General features: G+C 43.1%; 1 protein-coding gene across 2 annotated transcripts; it reads left to right on the top strand.

Annotated features, from left to right (window-relative positions):
• Positions 1–814: 814 nt before the first annotated feature.
• On the top strand, positions 815–19,357 carry LOC120017680. 2 transcript variants are annotated; one of them, XM_038960604.1, is made up of 5 exons: positions 815–1,067; positions 2,383–2,542; positions 2,715–2,925; positions 17,712–18,009; positions 18,157–19,357. In XM_038960604.1, exons 2-5 carry the CDS (start codon positions 2,484–2,486, stop codon positions 18,558–18,560), a joined length of 972 nt encoding a protein of 323 aa, XP_038816532.1. In that variant the 5' UTR covers positions 815–1,067; positions 2,383–2,483; the 3' UTR covers positions 18,561–19,357. The 2 variants fall into 2 exon arrangements, with proteins under 2 accessions (XP_038816532.1, XP_038816533.1); XM_038960605.1 differs by lacking the exon at positions 2,383–2,542.
• The last annotated feature ends 1,134 nt before the right edge of the window (positions 19,358–20,491 follow it).

The following is a 20,491-nucleotide window of genomic DNA, read 5'->3' as shown; positions in this document are numbered from 1 at the left end:
GCTGTGAATGATCAGTGATGAGATTCCCACCAGGGTTACTGTAGGATTAGACACACCTCCATGAAGTCATACTAAGCAGTATGGCATGTCACATTTGTGTTCCAGTATCCTAGTTGAATGATAAGGTAAATATGTATGGCTACAAATGCTGAGCATAGATCAGACAAATACATAGTTTATTTAGGAATTTAAGAAAGGAAAGTCAAAGATCAGACATAGGTCGAACAGAACTTCCATACAGTATATAAAGCAGTCATGACACACACAGGTACTGTATATGTGCTTTTAACAATAGGCTACATACAGTATAAGCTCTACAAGCATATAGCATAAAACCAGGACCAAGCCATGATATTTGTACAATGTGTCAAAGTTTACGACCATCTACAATGTGGCTCACAGTTATTTTCCAAATAGCTTCAGGGTATACAATGCCTACAATTGCATCCTGGGTATATAACCAGCTGGCATGCATGGGGTAAAATCTGTCAGATTGTTCTATCTGAAAACACCTCTCCTTTTAGGGATTATATCAACCACCTTTGGGTGATCTATTTACATATGGTGTGTAGAACAACTGTTCATCACTCATTTTAGAGGGCTGCTGTTTCTTAATCCTTTTCTGTTCAACAAAATAGAGATGGAGTTTGATGCAATGCAAATGTAACAATATTTCCCTATTCAAGAATATATAGACACATACTTTATTTGTTAGTGGTTTTTGCCTACCAACAGAGACACTTTGTGAGGTTAAAGTCCATCTAGATGTCAATACCTAACTGAGTGCTTAGTGTTCATGTAGGTTCTCATGGAAAATGCATTCCGCTCAGGCCATTGGCCATCACACACTCCACCGCTGCCACACAGAACAGAGGAAGGGCACTGTTTTAAACCTGGTTCATATGGAACACGCTTCTGTGGTTAATATACCCCACCAACCTGTTTCATATGTGGATATTGCTTGGAGAGGAGAGGAAGAAGAGGGACGCTGGAGGAGATTGTGTAATGTTGAATAAGTGGAATAAACACCTACTGTAAAAACACCATGATGGAATTGAGACTCAATGGTAAGTCCATCAGTTTGACAGTTTTCATCGTGCACATATTAAGTGTAACAATGTTAGATTTGCTGTTCTTATGCTTGGGTCTATTTGAGTTTTATGGTGCCTATGTCACATGTTTATGAATGTCGTGTGTGAGGTTACATGCAGACTAGCTATGTACACTACCATTGTACAGTATCATCGTCCCTTCAGTAAGTTCCGTTTGCCAAGATGTAAAATAAGTACAATATGCATGGTTTATTTACATAATGACATTTGCAATCTCATAATGTTACTAATAGCATGCCCTTTTGTAAAAACAAACCAATCTTCTCACCCTATATTACAGATTACAGATAGAAAGGTGGATATGAAATGTCTAGGAAACAACAGAACATTTTCTTATAAATCAAATCAAAGTTTGTTGGTTGCGTAGACAGTTTAAGGGATGTTATAGCGGGTGCAGCGAAATGCTTATTTTACTAGCTCTTAACAATGCAGTAAAATGTCAAACAAGTACACAAATAGAAAATTATTAAAATAACAAGAAATTAAGAAATCTAGAACGAAATAGCACTGTAACAGTAATCCAAATGCAATCTATACATATATACACCGGATGAATTTACACAAGATATACTAAGAATGATATGTAGTGTAGATATATTAGAGTGAGCTATGCCAAGAATCCAGTATATAAATACACAGTACAAAACCCCATGCAAAATGGATAGAATTGCAGGAAATTAGCTATGTGTATAGACAGTATAGACAGTAGGTGAATAGAAAAGGTGTGTACAGCAGTAGTTAAATAGGATAAGCCTTGACTAGAATACAGTATATACATATGAAGTGGGTAAGACAGTATGTAAACATTATTAAAGTGACCAGTGTTCAATGACTATGTACAGCACATACACTCTAAGAAAAAAAGGGTTCTGTCCCCATAGGAGATCCCTTTTTGATTGCAGGTAGAACGGGTTCTAAAGGGTTCTACCTGGAACCAAAAGGGTTTTTTCAAAGGGTTCTTCAATGAGGACAGCCGAAGAACCCTTTTTGGTTCTAGATAGCACCTTTTTTCTAAGAGTGTAGGGCAGTAGTCTCTAAGGTGCAGGGTAGAGTACCAGGTGGTAGCCGGTTAGTGACAGAGTCTAAAGTTCAGAGCTTATAGATTAGTGTCTGAGTATATATAGGGTGTATTCCATTTATTGTTCTGTCAAAGTGTTTTGGCAATTACAACTACAGTACCTCACCGCAATGGTAAGTTAAAATAATAAAGAAATAAAGATATCAATGTGATTTGTACCATGGAAGTGATCGGTGATCGCCCAATATTTAGGGAGTGGAGGAACGATGACTCTACCTCCATTACCTGCTGCAGTAAAAGGGCTGATAGTTTGACTCCAGCCCCTCTTCCCCTCGCTGAGAGGCAGTTGGACTATGACAATGAACCACAGGGGTACCCACCCCACTACCGTGAGCTGTCTCCTCACAGAATGGTATTCACCTGTTTTATATAATAGTAGACAATAGTTGAATAGTACTTAAATGTAGACACTTGTTTGATAAGCAGTTAATTGCAGTGCATTCCAATTAGTGTATGTGTTAATCAATAATCTCATGAACTACACTCCATCCGTAACACTCTGTACCATTGTGTTCCCTGTGCAGTCCCTGGTGTATGAGATGGAGGAGGAGTGCTTGTACACTGAGGAGGCTTTCATCTGATGTATGGAAGCCTCTTGTGCCATTACTCTGCTTTAGTGCCACCCTTGTGGTCGTGGTGTTATATGCCCTGGCAGATCGGCTCCGCAGCTTTGTAGCTGACATCTTCATTCCCCAGTACCACTACCCGTTTGCTGTACCAATCACCTTTGTACAGGTAGGCCACCATTTGTTCAGGGTTATTATAGGAATAATCTGTGTTGGGTTTTGAGTTGTGGTGTTAGGATTTTGCATGAGCCAACATAATGTTTCTTATCATCATTAGGCCTTTGCTATAGTAACTTTTACAAGTAATAATATAGCTATTTCCTGAAATGTGCTTCTAGTCACATATTCTCAATCTGTTCCCATAGATTAGTATGGGTACTCCCCTGATGCTAGTACTGTTGGAGCTAGGAACACAAGCATTTCACTACAACTGCAATAACATCTGCTAAATATGTGTATGTGACCAATAACATTTGATTTGATTTATGTGCTTATAGAATGTGGTTATGAGTGTGTGCTTGTATATTAGGGAGTCTCCGTGTATGTGTACACTTACAGCAGTGGTCACCAACCTTTTCTGAGTCAAGATCCATTTCTGAGTCAAGCCGAGATCTACCGCTCAGATTTTTTTTAAACATGACTTAAACAACGTAAGCTTATGCAACATTAACCAATTAAAAACAGTTCTGTAGCAATGGCGTTTGTGTAGTAGGCTATAGGCCCAATACATTATCACTGCATATTGGCTATGCTTGAATTGCCCTGCCAATGTTGTTCTTCTCTGACCATTTTGAAATCATCCATATATACACATGTAAAAAAAAACGTGTACAGTATATGATCACACTGGTAATAGGTCATTTGCTGTATAATTTGTGAGGCACAGCTGAGTGAGCATAATCATTAGCTTTTTTTTTACTGGGCTGATGGCCTGCATCTGATGGTCAGTCTGAGGGGAGGGAGGGAGCAGCGGTGAGGCTGCCTCTCACCCAACTCACCGTCCCTCCACTTTCCCTCCACTGAGAAAAGGGGACACAGTCGTCCAGCTGATGGCAAAACTCAAGTCACACTGCATTATTCCTGCATTCCTGCATTACTCTTATGACCAGAGAAAGTGAAATATTCCTTGATAATAAAGAAGACAGAAGCCGCTAATAATAACAACGGAAGCTCATCGGAACACTTTGCTACACTCATTCATTGCAGCTGCAGTGCTGGTTGTAGTGTGAGTGGAAGTAGGGAGAATGTACATCTTCCCCTTATTGTATGGGACACTTTTAAATGTGCCTTTAGAGGCCATGCAATTCAGTACTCATCTATAAAACAAAAGCAATTTAGGTCAAAAGAGTACATATTAACAAAGGAAATTGAAGGACTAACAGTACAGTTTGATAGCAATAAAAACTGTACTATAGAGGCATAAGTTAAGATAGAGGAAAAAGAAATGGAGGAACTTATTCAAGAAAGATCCAGTGTAATATATTATAAAAAGAAATGGACTGGATGGAATATGGGGAAAAATGGACCAAATTATTTTTCAGCCTTCAACATAGAAATGCTACCAATGTTTTTATTGAAACTTGTTACAAATGATGGAGTCATGCATGATTCACCGAACGATATTTTGAAAGAGGAAGTGAAGTACTTTAAGAATATGTTTTCATTTCAGTCTCCTCCATCTCCAGTAACCGAAGCTAATTGTATAGATTTTTTCCCTATTATTAATGTAAAATTTACATCTGTACAGAAAGACTCACGTGAAGGCCAAATTACAGAGGAAGAACTTCTTGATGCAATTAAAGCCTTTAAGTCTGGGAAAACTCCAGGGCTGGATGGCATACCAGTGGAAGTATACCAAACAGGATCCAAGTGGTATATATGAAGATCCAGTCCGTTTAAAAAATTGGAGGCCTGTTACACTTCAGTGCTGTAATGCAAAAATTCTAGCTAAATGCTTGGAGCATAGAATTAAAAAAGTATTGTCAGATATTATTCATCCTAATAAGACAGTTTTTTTTACATGGACGATACATTGGAGATAATATAAGACAAGTACTGGAAACAATAGAATACTATGAAATATCGGGGAAACCAGGCCTGGTTTCATAGCTGATTTTGAAAAGGCTTTTGATAAAGTAGGAGTGGAGTTTATACATAGAATATTTACATTTTGGAGAATCTCTTATAAAATGGGTTAAAGTTATGTATAGTAACCCTAGGTGTAAAATAGTAAATAATGGCTACATTTCAGAAAGTTCTAAACTGTCAAGAGGAGTAAAACAAGGTTGTCCACTATCGGGCATATCAATTTCTTATTGCCATCTAAATGTTAGCTGTTAAAATTAGATCCAACAATAATATTAAGGGATTAGACATCCGTGGCTTAAAAACAAAGGTGTCATTGTGCGCTGATTCATGTTTTCTTTTAAAACTACAATTAGAATTCCTCCACAGCCTCATAGAGGATCTAGATACTTTTTCTAACCTCCCTGGATTAAAACCAAATTATGATAATATTACGTATTGGATCACTAAAAAATGCAAATTTTACATTACCGTGTAGTTTACCAATTAAATGGTCTGACGGAGATGTGGACATACTCGGTATACAAATCCCAAAAGAAAGAAATGATCTTACTCCAATACATTTTAATAGAAAGTTAGCAAAAATAGACAAGATCTTGCTACCACGGAAAGGAAAATACCTGTCTGTTTGTGGAAAAATCACCCTGATTAACTTTTTAGTCATATCACAGTTTACCTATTTGCTTATGGTTTTGCCTACACCTAGTGACCTGCTTTTTAAATTACATGAACAAAAAATATTCAATTTTATTTGGATTGGCAAGCCAGACAAAATTAAAAGGGCCTATTAATATAACAAATATGAATTCGGAGGGCAGAAATGATTAAATATTAAAGCATTAGACCTCTCACTAAAGGCATCAGTCATACAAAAGTTATACTTAATTCCGAAATGGTTTTCTAGTAAATTAGTAAGAATGTCTCACCCCATTTTCAAGAAAGGCCTTTTCCCCTTTATTTAGATTACAACTGCTCACTTTCGGTTATTTGAAAACAAAATAATCTCCAAAATATGTTATTTTTTAAAACTAAACAAGCCTTAGAAAGTTGGTTGCAATTTCAGTTTAATCCATCTAAGAAGACAGAACAAATAATACAACAAATATTGTGGTTAAACTCAAATATACTAATTGATCCCCCCCAAAAATATTTTTCAATATATATATTTTTTAAGGTATAGTTTTTAGCACTGGTGGAGTTGTCACACATGCAGCTACCACAGACATATGGAAATGTCTGCTCTACCCAAAATTACAACCAACTAATTGCAGCATTACCACAAAAATGGAAGAGGCAAGTGGAAGGGGGAAAAAGTAAGGAACTTGTCTGTCCGGCTTGCATTAAAGACCAAAAATGGTTAAAGAAAATTGTGATAAATAAAAATATATACCAATTTCAATTAAGGACCAAAAAAATGACAGTTGTGCCATACAAATTGCAAAATAGTTGGGAAGAGATTTTCGATGTACCGATTCCATGGCACATGGTTTATGATTTGACACGCAAAACGATGTCGGATTCAAAACTTCACATTTTTCTATTTAAATTATTATACAAAATTCTTGCAACTAATAGAATGTTATATATATGGGGGATACAATCTTCTCAGCTCTGCAGATTTTGCTGTGAGGAGGCAGAGTCATTAGATCATTTATTTTGGTACTGTCCATATGTAGCTCATTTTTGGTCACAGGTCCAGGAATGGCTGAAGAATAGCAACATTTACCTTTAACTAACTCTGCTGATAGCAACACTGGGTGATTTGAAAAGTCATAGTCAATCGATCAATAATATAATAATTATTTTAGCAAAAATGTTTAATTTACAATCTGTAGAATCTATGAGAATAGAAAGGTTCAGTACTTTTGTGAAGCATCACAGCACAATGGAAAAATATATGGCAAATAGAAATCCAAAATGGATGGTGTTAAGAGATAGATGGGAGGGGTTGAATGGAGCTGAAGGGTGGAACTAATAACAACAAGATAACCAACGTAAAACACACAGGGTCTGTAAAATGTATATAGGTTAAAAATGTCGTGAAATAGCACAGTTACAAATAGAAATCAAACTGGATGGACATCAGAAATAGAGGAAGGACTAAAAACAAACAAAATATAACTATTGTAAAGTAGATTGTGTCTGTAAAATGTGTATAATATGTATATAAACTGTATATAAACCTAAATGTTAATGTTTATCAGTTTACTCCAAATGGGATTGGAAATGATGCAGACAATTACATTGAATAATAAGCTGATCCACCCCCTGAAAAAAAAAAATATAATAAAAAAAAAAAATAGTCGAACAAAGTGTTGACAGTGCTGAATAACAACTTACTCATAAACACTGCAGGTCTTTGCTGTATTCATTGAGTCTCTCTCTCTAGTCATGGTTTTACAAGTTTTGAAATCTCACTGTATCAACTTGCTGTGCATTCAAGATTTGTTTTTACAGTCTATAGCTTGAGGAAAATGTGCAGACAGGGTGATCTGAGCTATCTGATTGGCCAGCTGTAGGCCTATAGGTGCACTTGACTTTCAGAAAGTATTCAGGCCCCTTGACTTTTTTCACACTTTGTTACGTTACAGCCTTAATCTAAAATAGATTTTTTTTAATCTCATCAATCTACACACGATACCCCATAATGACAAAGCAAAAACTGTTTTTTTTTGCAAATGTATTATAAATAGAAAAGTGAAATATCACATTTACATAAGTATTCAGACCCAGTACTTTGTTGAAGCACCTTTGGAAGTGATTACAGCCTCGAGCCTTCTTGGGTATGATGCTACAAGCTTGGCACACCTGTATTTGGGGAGTTTCTCCCATTCTTCTCTGCAGATCCTCTCAAGCTCTGTCAGGTTGGATGGGGAGTGTTACTGCACAGCTATTTTTAGATCTCTCCAGAGATGTTCGAATGGGTTCAAGTCCGGGCTCTGGCTGGGGCACTCAAGGACATTCAGAGACTTATCCCGAAGCCACTCCTGCGTTGTCGTGGCTGTGTGCTTAGGGTCGCTGTCCTGTTGGAAGGTGAGCCTTCGCCCCAGTCTGAGGTCCTGAGCGTGGTTACCTGGAGCAGGTTTTCATCAAGGATCTCTATATACTTTGCTCCGTTCATCTTCCCCTCGATCCTGACTAGTCTCCCAGTCCCTGCCGCTGAAAAACATCCTCACAGCATGATGCTGCCACCACCATGCTTTACCGTAGGGATGGTGCCAGGTTTCCTCCAGACGTGACACTTGGCATTCAGGCCAAAGAGTTTAATCTTGGTTTCATCAGACCAGAGAATCTTGTTTTTCATGGTCTGAGTGTCCTTTAGGTGCCTTTTGGCAAACTCCAAGCGGGCTTTCATGTGCCTTTTACTGAGGAGTGGCTTCCGTCTGGCCACTCTACCATAAAGGCCTGATTGGTGGAGTGCTGCAGAAACGGTTGTCCTTCTGGAAGGTTCTCCCATCTCCCCAGAGAAACTCTGGAGCTATGTCAGAGTGACCATCGGGTTCTTGGCCACCTCCCTGACCAAGGCCCTTCTCTCCACGATTGCTCAGTTTGGCCGGGAAGCCAGCTTAAGGAAGAGTCTTGGTGGTTCCGAACTACTTCCATTTAAAAATTATGGAGGCCACTGTGTTCTTCGAGACCGTCAATGGCGCAACATTTTCTGGGGCACCCTTCCCCAGATCTGTGCGTCGACGCACTCCTGTCTCGGAGCTCTATGGACAATTCCTTCGACCTCATGCTTTGTTTTTTGTTCTCACATGCACTGTCAACTGTCGGACCTTATATAAACAGGTGTGTGCTTTTCCAAATCATGTCTAATGAATAGAATTTACCACAGGTGGACTCCAATCAATGGAAACACCTGAGCTCAATTTCGAGTCTCATAGCAAAGGGTCTGAATACTTATGTAAAAAAATGTATTTCTGTTTTTTTATTTGAATACATTTGCAAACATTTCTAAAAACCTGTTTTCGCTTTTGTCATTATTGGGTAATATGTGTAGATTGATGAGGGGAAAAAATGATTTAACACATTTTAGAATAAGGCCGTAACAAAAAAAATTGTCGAAAAAGGGAAGGGAATTCTTTCCGAATGCTAAATGTATGTTAGCATGTTTCTCACACTTGCTTTAGCCAAAAGGCAGCAGTGTTGCCAAGGCTACTGTTGCCTAGCAATGCTTGACTCGCTTCAATGAATGTCTCCATAACTCTTCAAATTCCCATGATTTGTCAATCTGTTTCAGACCAAACAGCTAGCGTTAAGATTAAGAATACTTTCCCGGTCTGGACGACCTGGAATGATAAAGAGAAGATTTCTAATGCTTACTAGCTTTGTGCTCCTTTGCAGGATCATGCTTAGTGCTCTAAATAACTTAACTGGCTAGTCTGTCTCTAAAGAGAAGGGTGGGGTGTACCCCTCTGACTGGATAGAGCGGATTAGGAATAGTTTATACCAATAAAAAGTTAGATGTTTGACAGAGTTGAGAGCGACAAAAAAATTCTAGCTCACGTGTACTAACAGGTCTCTGTGTCATCATTGAGCAGCCAAAATGGAGCCGTTTGTAACGATTCTCTAGCTCTTCCTCCTCCTCGGACGAGGAGAGGCGAGACGGATCAGATGACCAATATGCAGCGTGGTAGTTTGACATGATTTATTTAAACAAGACAAAAAACGAACTATACTTGATACTAAACAAAATAACAAAACGAATGTAGACTGACCTGAACGTAAGAACTTACATGTAACGAAGAACGCACGAACAGGAAAAACAGACTACACAAAACAAACGAACGAACAAACAAACCGAAACAGTCCCGTGTGGCGCAACATACACAGACACAGGAGACAACCACCCACAACAAACAATGTGAAAACACCTACCTTAATATGGCTCTCAATCAGAGGAAATGAAAACCACCTGCCTCTAATTGAGAACCATATCAGGTCACCCTTTAACAAACATAGAAACACATAACATAGACTACCCACCCAAACTCACGCCCTGACCGTCAAACACATACAAAATAACAGAAAACCGGTCAGGAACGTGACATAACACCCCCCTCAAGGTGCGTACTCCGAACGCACCACCAAAAGTCTAGGGGAGGGTCTGGGTGGGCGTCTGACCACGGTGGTGGCTCAGGCTCTGGGCGAGGTCCCCACCCCACCATAGTCAATCCCAGCTTACGTCTCCCCCTTAGAATGACCACCCTCATATTACACCCACTTAATTTAAATGGTAACCTTAAGATAAGGGGCAGCACCGGGACAAGGGGCAGCACCGGGATAAGGTAGCTCAGGACAGAGAGGTAGGTCAGGATAGAGAGGTAGCTCAGGATAGAGGGGCAACTCCGGACTGAAGGGCAGCTCCGGACAGAGAGACAGCTCTGGACTGAGGGGCAGTTCTGGATAAATGGCACCTCTGGGCTGAGGGGCAGCTCATGACTGGCTGACGGCTCTGGACGCTCATGGCTGGCTGACGGCTCTGGACGCTCATGGCTGGCTGACGGCTCTGGACGCTCATGGCTGGCTGACGGCTCTGGACGCTCATGGCTGGCTGACGGCTCTGGACGCTCATGGCTGGCTGACGGCTCTGGACGCTCATGGCTCGCTGACGGCTCTGGACGCTCATGGCTGGCTGACGGCTCTGGACGCTCATGGCTGGCTGACGGCTCTGGACGCTCATGGCTGGCTGACGGCTCTGGACGCTCATGGCTGGCTGACGGCTCTGGACGCTCATGGCTGGCTGACGGCTCTGGACGCTCATGGCTCGCTGACGGCTCTGGCAGATCCTGTCTGGTTGGCGGGTCTGGCAGATCCTGTCTGGTTGGCGGCTCTGGCAGATCCTGTCTGGTTGGCGGCTCTGGCAGATCCTGTCTGGTTGGCGGCTCTGGCAGATCCTGTCTGGTTGGCGGCTCTGGCAGATCCTGTCTGGTTGGCGGCTCTGGCAGATCCTGTCTGGTTGGCGGCTCTGGCAGATCCTGTCTGGTTGGCGGCTCTGGCAGATCCTGACTGACGAATGGCTCTAGCGGCTCCTGACTGACTAACGGCTCTGACGGCTCGGGACAGACGGGCGGCTCTAATGGCTCGGGACAGACGGATGGCTCAGACGGCGCTGGGGAGACGGATAGCTCAGATGGCGCTGGGGAGACGGATGGCTCAGATGGCGCTGGGGAGACGGATGGCTCAGATGGCGCTGGGGAGACGGATGGCTCTGGCCGGATGAGGCGCACTGTAGGCCTGGTGCGTGGTGCCGGAACTGGAGGCACCGGGCTAAGGACACGCACCTCCAGGCTAGTGCGGGGAGCAGGGACAGGGCACACTGGACTCTCAAAACGCACTATGGACCTGGTGCGTGGTACCGGCACTGGTGGCACCGGGCTGAGGGCACGCACATCAGGACGAGTACGGGGAGAAGGAACAGTGTGTACAGGGCTCTGGAGACGCACAGGTGGTTTAGTGCGTGGTGCCGGAACTGGAGGCACTGGGCTGGAGACACGCACCATAGGGAGAGTGCGTGGAGGAGGAACAGGGCTCTGGAAACGCACTGGAAGCCTGGTGCGTGGAGTAGGCACTGGTGGTACTGGGCTGGGGCGGGGAGGTGGCGCCGGAAATACCGGACCGTGCAGGCGTACTGGCTCCCTTGAGCACCGAGCCTGCCCAACCTTACCTGGTTGAATGCTCCCCGTCGCCCGCCCAGTGCGGGGAGGTGGAATAACCCGCACCGGGCTATGTAGGCGAACCGGGGACACCATGCGTAAGGCTGGTGCCATGTAAGCCGGCCCAAGGAGACGTACTGGAGGCCATATATGTAGAGCCGGCTTCATGGCACTTGGCTCAATGCCCAATCTAGCCCTACCAGTGCGGGGAGGTGGAATAACCCGCACCGGGCTATGAACACGTACAGGAGACACCGTGCTCTCTACTGCGTAACACGGTGTCTGCCCGTACTCCCGCTCTCCACGGTTAGCCTGGGAAGTGGGCGCAGGTCTCCTACCTGCCCTCGGCCCACTACCTCTTAGCCCCCCCCCCCCCCCCCAATAAATTTTTGGGGTTTCTTCACGGGCTTCCGTGCTAGCCGCGTACCTTCATATCTTCGGTTCCTCTCTCCGGTTGCCTCTGCTCTCCTCACTGCCTCCAGCTGTTCCCATGGGAGGCGATCCCTTCCAGCCAGGATCTCCTCCCATGTGTAGCAACCCTTGCCGTTTAACACGTCCTCCCATGTCCCTTCCTGTTTAGTATTCCACTGCTCGAACTCACGCTGCTTGGTCCTGGTTCGGTGGGTGGTTCTGTAACGATTCTCTAGCTCTTCCTCCTCCTCGGACGAGGAGAGGCGAGACGGATCAGATGACCAATATGCAGCGTGGTAGTTTGACATGATTTATTTAAACAAGACAAAAAACGAACTATACTTGATACTAAACAAAATAACAAAACGAATGTAGACTGACCTGAACGTAAGAACTTACATGTAACGAAGAACGCACGAACAGGAAAAACAGACTACACAAAACAAACGAACAAACAAACAAACCGAAACAGTCCCGTGTGGCGCAACATACACAGACACAGGAGACAACCACCCACAACAAACAATGTGAAAACACCTACCTTAATATGGCTCTCAATCAGAGGAAATGAAAACCACCTGCCTCTAATTGAGAACCATATCAGGTCACCCTTTAACAAACATAGAAACACATAACATAGACTACCCACCCAAACTCACGCCCTGACCATCAAACACATACAAAATAACAGAAAACCGGTCAGGAACGTGACACCGTTGCTATTGATACTCACAGACACAGAGGGCAAAAACGATGACGAGAGTGAAGAGAGTGACCACAATTACTGATCACAACTACACAAATATTGAACACACAACTACAGACCACAACCACACAACTACTGACCACATCTATTGACCACAACCACACAACTTCTGACCACAACCACACAACTACTGATCACTCAAACTTTTGACAACAACTACTAACCAAAACCACACACCTTTTGACCACAACCGCACAACTACTGACCACAATCACACAACTTCTGACCACATCTAGTGACCACAACCACCGAGCTACTGACCACAACCACACAACCACTGACCACAACCACACAACTTCTGACCACAACCACACAACTATTGACCACAACCACACAACTTCTGCCCACAACCACACAACTACTGACCACAACCACACAACTTCTAACCACAACCACACGACTACTGACCACACAACTATTGACCACAACCACACAACTCCCTACCACAACTTCTGACGACAACCACACAACTACTGACCACAACCACACAACTTCTGACCACAATAAGACAATTGCCTACCTTATCTAGTGACCACAAACACACAATGACTTACCACAACCACACAATGACTTACCACAACCACACAACTACTGACCACAACCACACAACTTCTGACCACAATGACACAACGTCTGACCACAATAAGACAATTGCTTACCATATCTAGTGACCACAAACACACAATGACTTACCACAACCACACAACTACTGACCACAACCACACAACTATTGACCACAATGACACAACATCTGACCACAATAAGACAATTGGTTACCATATCTAGTGACCACAACCACACAATGACTTACCACAACCACACAACTACTGACCACAACCACACAACAACTGACCACAACCACACAATGACTTACCACAACCACACAACTACTGACCACAACCACACAACAACTGACCACAACCACACAACTTATGATAGCACACCTTCTGACCACTCAACAGCTGACCACAACCACTGACCACAATTACTGACCACAACCACACAACTACTTACCACAACCACACAACTTCTGACCACAACCACAAAACTACTGACCACAACCACACAACTTCTGACCACAACCACACAACTACTGACCACAACCACACAACTTCTGACCACAACCACACGACTACTGACCACACAACTATTGACCACAACCACACAACTCCCTACCACAACTACTGACCAAAACCATGCAACTACTGACCACAACCACACAACTACTGACCACAACCACACAACTACTGACCACAACCACACAACTTATGATAACACACCTACTGACATTCAACTGCTGACCACAACAACTGACCACAACCACGCAACTTATGAGAACACACCTGCCGACCATTCGACTGCTGACCACAACTACTGACCACAACCACAAAGCTACTGACCACAATCACACAACTACTGACCACAACCACACAGCTACTGACCACAACCACACAGCTACTGACCACAACCACACAACTACTGACCACAACCACACAACTACTGGCCACAACCACACAACTACTGACCACAACCACACAACTACTGACCACACAACTATTGACCACAACCACACAACTACTGACCACAACCACGCAACTACTGACCACAACCACACAACTACTGGCCACAACCACACAACTACTGACCACAACCACACAACTTATGATAACACACCTACTGACATTCAACTGCTGACCACAACTACTGACCACAAACACGCAACTTATGAGAACACACCTGCTGACCATTCGACTGCTGACCACAACCACACAGCTACTGACCACAACCACACAACGTATGAGAACACACCTACCGACCATTCGACTGCTGACCACAGCTACTGACCACAACCACATAACTTCTGACCACAACCACACCACTGCTGACCACATCTAGTGACCATTAAAACATAACTACTGACCACAACTGCACAATTTGACCACATCTAGTGACCACAAACACACAACAACACAACTTCAGGCCACAAGAACGCAACTTCTAACCACAACCACACAACTTCTGACCACAACCGCAAAACTTCTGACCATAACCACACAACTGCTGACCACATCTAGTGACCACAACCACAAAACCACTGATCACTCAACTACTGACCACTCAACTGCTGACCACAACCACACAGCTTCTTACCACATCTAGTGACCACAACCACAACCACACAACTACTTACCACAACCACACAACTCTGACCACACAACTATTGACCTCTCTTCTACTGGCCACAACTACTGACCACAACCACACAACTTCTGACCACAACCACACAACTTCTGACCACAACCACACAACTTCTGACCACATCTAGTGACCACAACCACACAATGTCTGACCACAACCACACAACTTCCTACTACTCAACTTTTTACCACAACTACTGATAAAACCACACAACTTCTGACCACAACCACACAACTACTGACCACAACCACACAACGTGTGACAGCATCTAGTGACCACAACCACAGAGATACTGACAACAACCACACAACTTCTGACCAGAACCACACAACTTATGATAGCACACCTTCTGACCACTCAACTGCTGACCACAACCACAACCACACAACCACTGACCACAACTACTGACCACAACCACACAACTACTTACCACAAGCACACAACTCTGACCACACAACTACTGACCTCTCTTCTACTGACCACAACTTCTGACCACAACCACACAACTTCTGACCACAACCACACAACTTCTGACCACAACCACACAACTTCTGACCACAACCACACAACTTCTGACCACAACCACACAACTACTGACCACAACCACACAACTCCCTACTACAACTACTGACCAAAACCACACAACTAATGACCATAACCAAACAACTACTGACCACAACCACACAACTACTGACCACAACCACACAACTTATGATAACACACCTACTGACATTCAACTGCTGACCACAACTACTGACCACAACCACACAACTTATGATAACACACCTACTGACATTCAACTGCTGACCACAACTACTGACCCCCACCACGTAACTTATGAGAACACACCTGCTGACCATTCGACTGCTGACCACAACTACTGACCACAACCACAAAGCTACTGACCACAACCACACAACTACTGACCACAACCACATAACTTCTGACCACAACGACACAACTTATGAGAACACACCTACCGACCATTCGACTGCTGACCACAGCTACTGACCACAACCACACAACTACTGACCACAACCACACAGCTACTGACCACAATCACACAACTTATGAGAACACACCTACCGACCATTCGACTGCTGACCACAGCTACTGACCACAACCACATAACTTCTGACCACAACGACACCACTGCTGACCACATCTAGTGACCATTAAAACATAACTACTGACCACAACTGCACAATTTCTGACCACAACCACACAAGTACTGACCACAAACACACAACTTCTGACCACATCTAGTGACCACAAACACACAACTACTGACAACAACATAACTTCAGAATGCAAATTCTAACCACAACCACACAACTTCTGACCACAACCGCAAAACTTCTGACCACACAACTACTGACCACTACAACTGACCACAACCACACAACTTTTGACCATAACTACACAATTGCTGACCACATCTAGTGACCACAACCACAAAACTACTGACCACTCAACTACTGACCACTACAACTGACCACAACCACACAACTTCTGACCATAACAACACAACTGCTTACTACATCTAGTAACCACAACCACACAACTACTGACCACAACCACACAACTTCTGATATCACAAATACTGATCTCTCATCTACTGACCACAACTACTGACCACAACCACACAACTTCTGACCACAACCACACAACTACTGACCACAACTACACAATTTAGACCAGAAGCACACAACTTCTTACCAAACAACTACTGACAACTCAACTGCTGACCACAACTCCTGACCACAACTCCTGACCACAACCACCCAACTTCTGACCACAAAAACAGTTTCTTACAACATCTAATGACCACAACCACACAACTGCTTACCACATCTAGTGACCACAACCACACAACTACTGACCACAACCACGCAACTTCTGACCACAACCACACAAATACTGACCACAACCGCAAAATTTCTGACCACACAACTACTGACCACTTATCTACTGACCACAACAACTGACCACAACCACACAACTGCTGAGCACATCTAGTGACCACAACCACATAACTTCTGACCACATATCTAACTACTATATCCACACAACTTTTGACCACAACCACACAACTACTGACCACAACTACTGAACCACACAACTACTGACCAAATCTTCTGATCACTACTGACTATCAATAGATTTTTAAATGATTTCACTATTCAAGTTATATAATCAAAGTACAACTTTTTAAACTTCTTTCACTATCACAAAAATACCTTTAAAAGAGCTTTAGCAAGCCTTCTAGTTATTATTATCATATTTATTATTTATCCTGCTACCAGTCACTTTCTCCTAATCCCCGCCTACATGTACATATCTACCTCAAATACTTCAGTATCCCTGCACATTGTACATGTGGTACTGGCACTGACCCTGTATATAGCTTCTTCTCTTATTTATTGTGCTTAAAAAAATATATATATACATTAAATTTTTTATTAGTTATACTAATTTGATATTGATTACTGCACTGTTGGGTTGAGCTTGCAAGTGAAGAATTTCACTGTACTTGCGCATGTGAAGTTGAACTACAGTATATCTGTGAGTGAGACCCTGGGTGAATTGATACAGTACATGTGTTGCACATGCATGATTGGAAGACCCAGGCCCAAGGCAAAAAATACCCTAAATCACCTGAGTTTGTTTTTTTCTTGATACTGCAGGACATAATCGGCTACCTCTTGCAATCTCCAGGATGGCTAATGTTTAAAATGGCTAATGATGGCTAATGTTTAAAATGGCTAATGATGGCTAATGTTTAAAATGGCTAATGATGGCTAATGTTTACCTGTGTTTATGGCATGTCTCTCCCAGGTGCTGGTGACTCTGCTATACTTGCTGGTCCTCCATGCCGTGGGCCTGGCACCACTGAAGCCCTACTCTCTGTCTCTGGGAGAGCGCCTGCTGGTGCCCTCTATCTGTGGGAGTGCCCAGGCTGTGCTGGGTGTGTGGGCAGAGGCCAGTGCCCACTCTGGCATGTACCCACTCACCATGGGCCTGCTGCCCCTGCTCTGTGTGGGCTGGAGCCATGGCCTGCAACTGGCACTACTCCCGTCAGTCCACCTAACGGGCCTTATCACAGTCATCACTTTCACCTCTGTCACTATCACAGGTAAATGTGTTTACAGTGTTTAGCTTGAGGGGAAAGCCGGCTCTCTAACCAGCATTTACCAGTTAATAACAGACTAATAGTCTCAAATGTGATGGTGTGTCAATCATCTGTTGTGTCAGTACACTAACTCACCCCTTCTCCCTGCAGTGTCTCAGGGTGTCCCGTCAGTGGAGGTTCTGGAGTATCTCTACGCCCCACTGGCCCTCCTTCTCCACAGCCTCTCTCTGACCTGGCTGGCCAAGGTGGCTGAGAACGAGCACCGGCGCCACATCAGCTCCCACACCTCGCCCTTTGACCTGTACTTCACCCTGATGGTGAACCAGAGCCTGGTGCTGGGCTTCCTGTGTCTGCTGCACCCGGAGGGCCCCCGGGCACTGGGCGAGGGTAGCTGGCATAGCCTGCTATTCATGGGGTACCTGCTGGCCATACTGCTGCTGGGAGCGCTACAGAATCTCTTGGTCAACATGGCCGCTCTGGCCTTCTCACCGCTGGCTGCAGCACTACTACACACAGCACGTGGATTAACAAGACCTTTGTACAGCCTGTTGTAGAGATCCAACATAGAGGAGGATGAAGTTGATCGTAGAGACTAATCAGTCTGAAGTCAGTTTTGCATTCCTCCTAATGATTAAAGGGAGGATTTGTCAAGGATAATCTGATCCTAGATCTGTGCCAGGAGCAGGATACATAGCTTTACTACAGAGCAGTATTATTCACTCTAGGAGCAAGACTTCAACTCCCATGGTGCATCGCTTGGGACTTTTACTACGATTGCATTTTGTTCCTAACCTTTGGGCTGGATTGATTTGATTGTTAACTTCAACCACACAGGAATTATCAGGTGACTTGAATAAAATCCAATCAAGCTTTATTTATACAGCACATTTCAGACATGGAATGCAATGCAATGTGCATTACAAGAAAAAAATTACAATTATGGAAATAAAAGCTGAAATATTTACTACACAACAAACATAAGATAAAAAATGAAAGAATGACACAAACTGAACGACTAAAATGGGATTTGGGATAGTTAAAAGGCCAGTGCCAGAGGAACTGAGGGACCTACTGGGTACATAACTTAAAAGCATGTCTGACATTTTAAACATGTCTAGCCATTTTAAACAGCATGGATGAGTCACTCTGTTATCGTCTATGCATAGTCACTTTAACTCTACATATTACCTCAATTACCTTGACTAACAAGTGCCCCCGTACATTGACTCTGTACCGGTACCCCCCTGTATATAGTCTCGAAGCATGTGATTAATATAATTTGATTTGACGTGTATTGGCATACACAATCATGGATTGATTTTAAAAAACAATAAAATAATCTTAAAATTCATTCTAAAACTCAGTTCTGCCAGTGCAGACCTTGAAACCGGTGTATTGTGTGCTCTCCGTCTGGTCTTGGTCAGTACCCATGCTGCAGCATTCTATATTTTTTGCAGGATTGTTTTGGTAGACTAGACAGGAGAGCATTACAGTAGTCAAGCCAGCTTGTAATAAAAGCATGGATGAGTCTCTCTGTATCAGCACGAGAGAGAAACGGATGCACCTTGGCAATGTTCCTCAGGTGGTAAAAAGCTATTTTGATCACATTCCTAATGTGTGATTTGAAATTTTGTTCAGAATCTAAAATAACACCTCGGTTTTTTACCTGCTGTTTTATCTTTATTGCCTGTGAATTCAAATGTGCGGCTAGATTCTCTCTCTGTGCTTTGGCTCCAACATCAAATACCTCGGTCTTGTCTTAATTTAGCTGGAGGAAGTTGTGAGCCATCCAAGTATTTTAATCACTAATACAGTCTAATAATTTATCCGTGGAGCTAATATCCTCTGATAACACAGAAATGTAAAGTTGTGTATCGTCTGCGTAGCAGTGAAAATCAATGCTGTGATTTCTGATAATGCTGCCAAGGGGTAACATATATAAACTGAACAGTACCGGATGCAAAATCGAACCTTGTAGAACGCCATGTGATATGTATTTTCTCTGAGTTATGTTCACCAAGGGTGACAAAAAACTCTTGACTGGTTAAATACGTCCTAAACCAATTTAGAACTGGACCAGAGAGGACAACCCATCTCTACATTCTGTCCAGAAGGGCATCATAGTCAAGTGTCAAATGCAGCACTTAAATCCAAGAGCACAAGAACAGAGAGCTATATGGCATCTGTATTGGCTCTAAGATCATTTACCACTTTAACTTTAACTAATGGAATAAAAAATAATAGAGTTAGTTGGCAAAAAATAAATAATTTAGCTGTTTGAACACCAATTTCAACAGAATTTTGCTTAAGAATGGAATGTTGGAGATTGGCTTAACATTTCTAAGTGCTGAAGAATCTAGATTACTTTTCAGACGGAGTTTCACCATAGCAGTTTTTAGTGCAGTGGGGAAGGTGCCATTGAACAGGGAGTGATTATAAACAATAGCTTGCCGTTCTCCAGATATGCAATTAAAAACTGTTTTGA

Source organism: Salvelinus namaycush, chromosome 22 (genome assembly GCF_016432855.1).
Source record: "Salvelinus namaycush isolate Seneca chromosome 22, SaNama_1.0, whole genome shotgun sequence".
NCBI classification, from domain to species: domain Eukaryota; kingdom Metazoa; phylum Chordata; class Actinopteri; order Salmoniformes; family Salmonidae; genus Salvelinus; species Salvelinus namaycush.
The sequence above is the reverse complement of the archived record's forward strand: the minus strand, read 5'-3'. Positions and strand labels throughout refer to the sequence as shown.

Coding starts and splice junctions, on each gene's coding strand:
- LOC120017680 (XM_038960604.1), top strand. CDS start 2,484: ATGACAATGAACCACAGGGGTACCCACCCCACTACCGTGAGCTGTCTC. Junction 2,543..2,714: donor AGCTGTCTCCTCACAGAATG/GTATTCACCTGT, acceptor TTCCCTGTGCAG/TCCCTGGTGTATGAGATGGA. Junction 2,926..17,711: donor TACCAATCACCTTTGTACAG/GTAGGCCACCAT, acceptor TGTCTCTCCCAG/GTGCTGGTGACTCTGCTATA.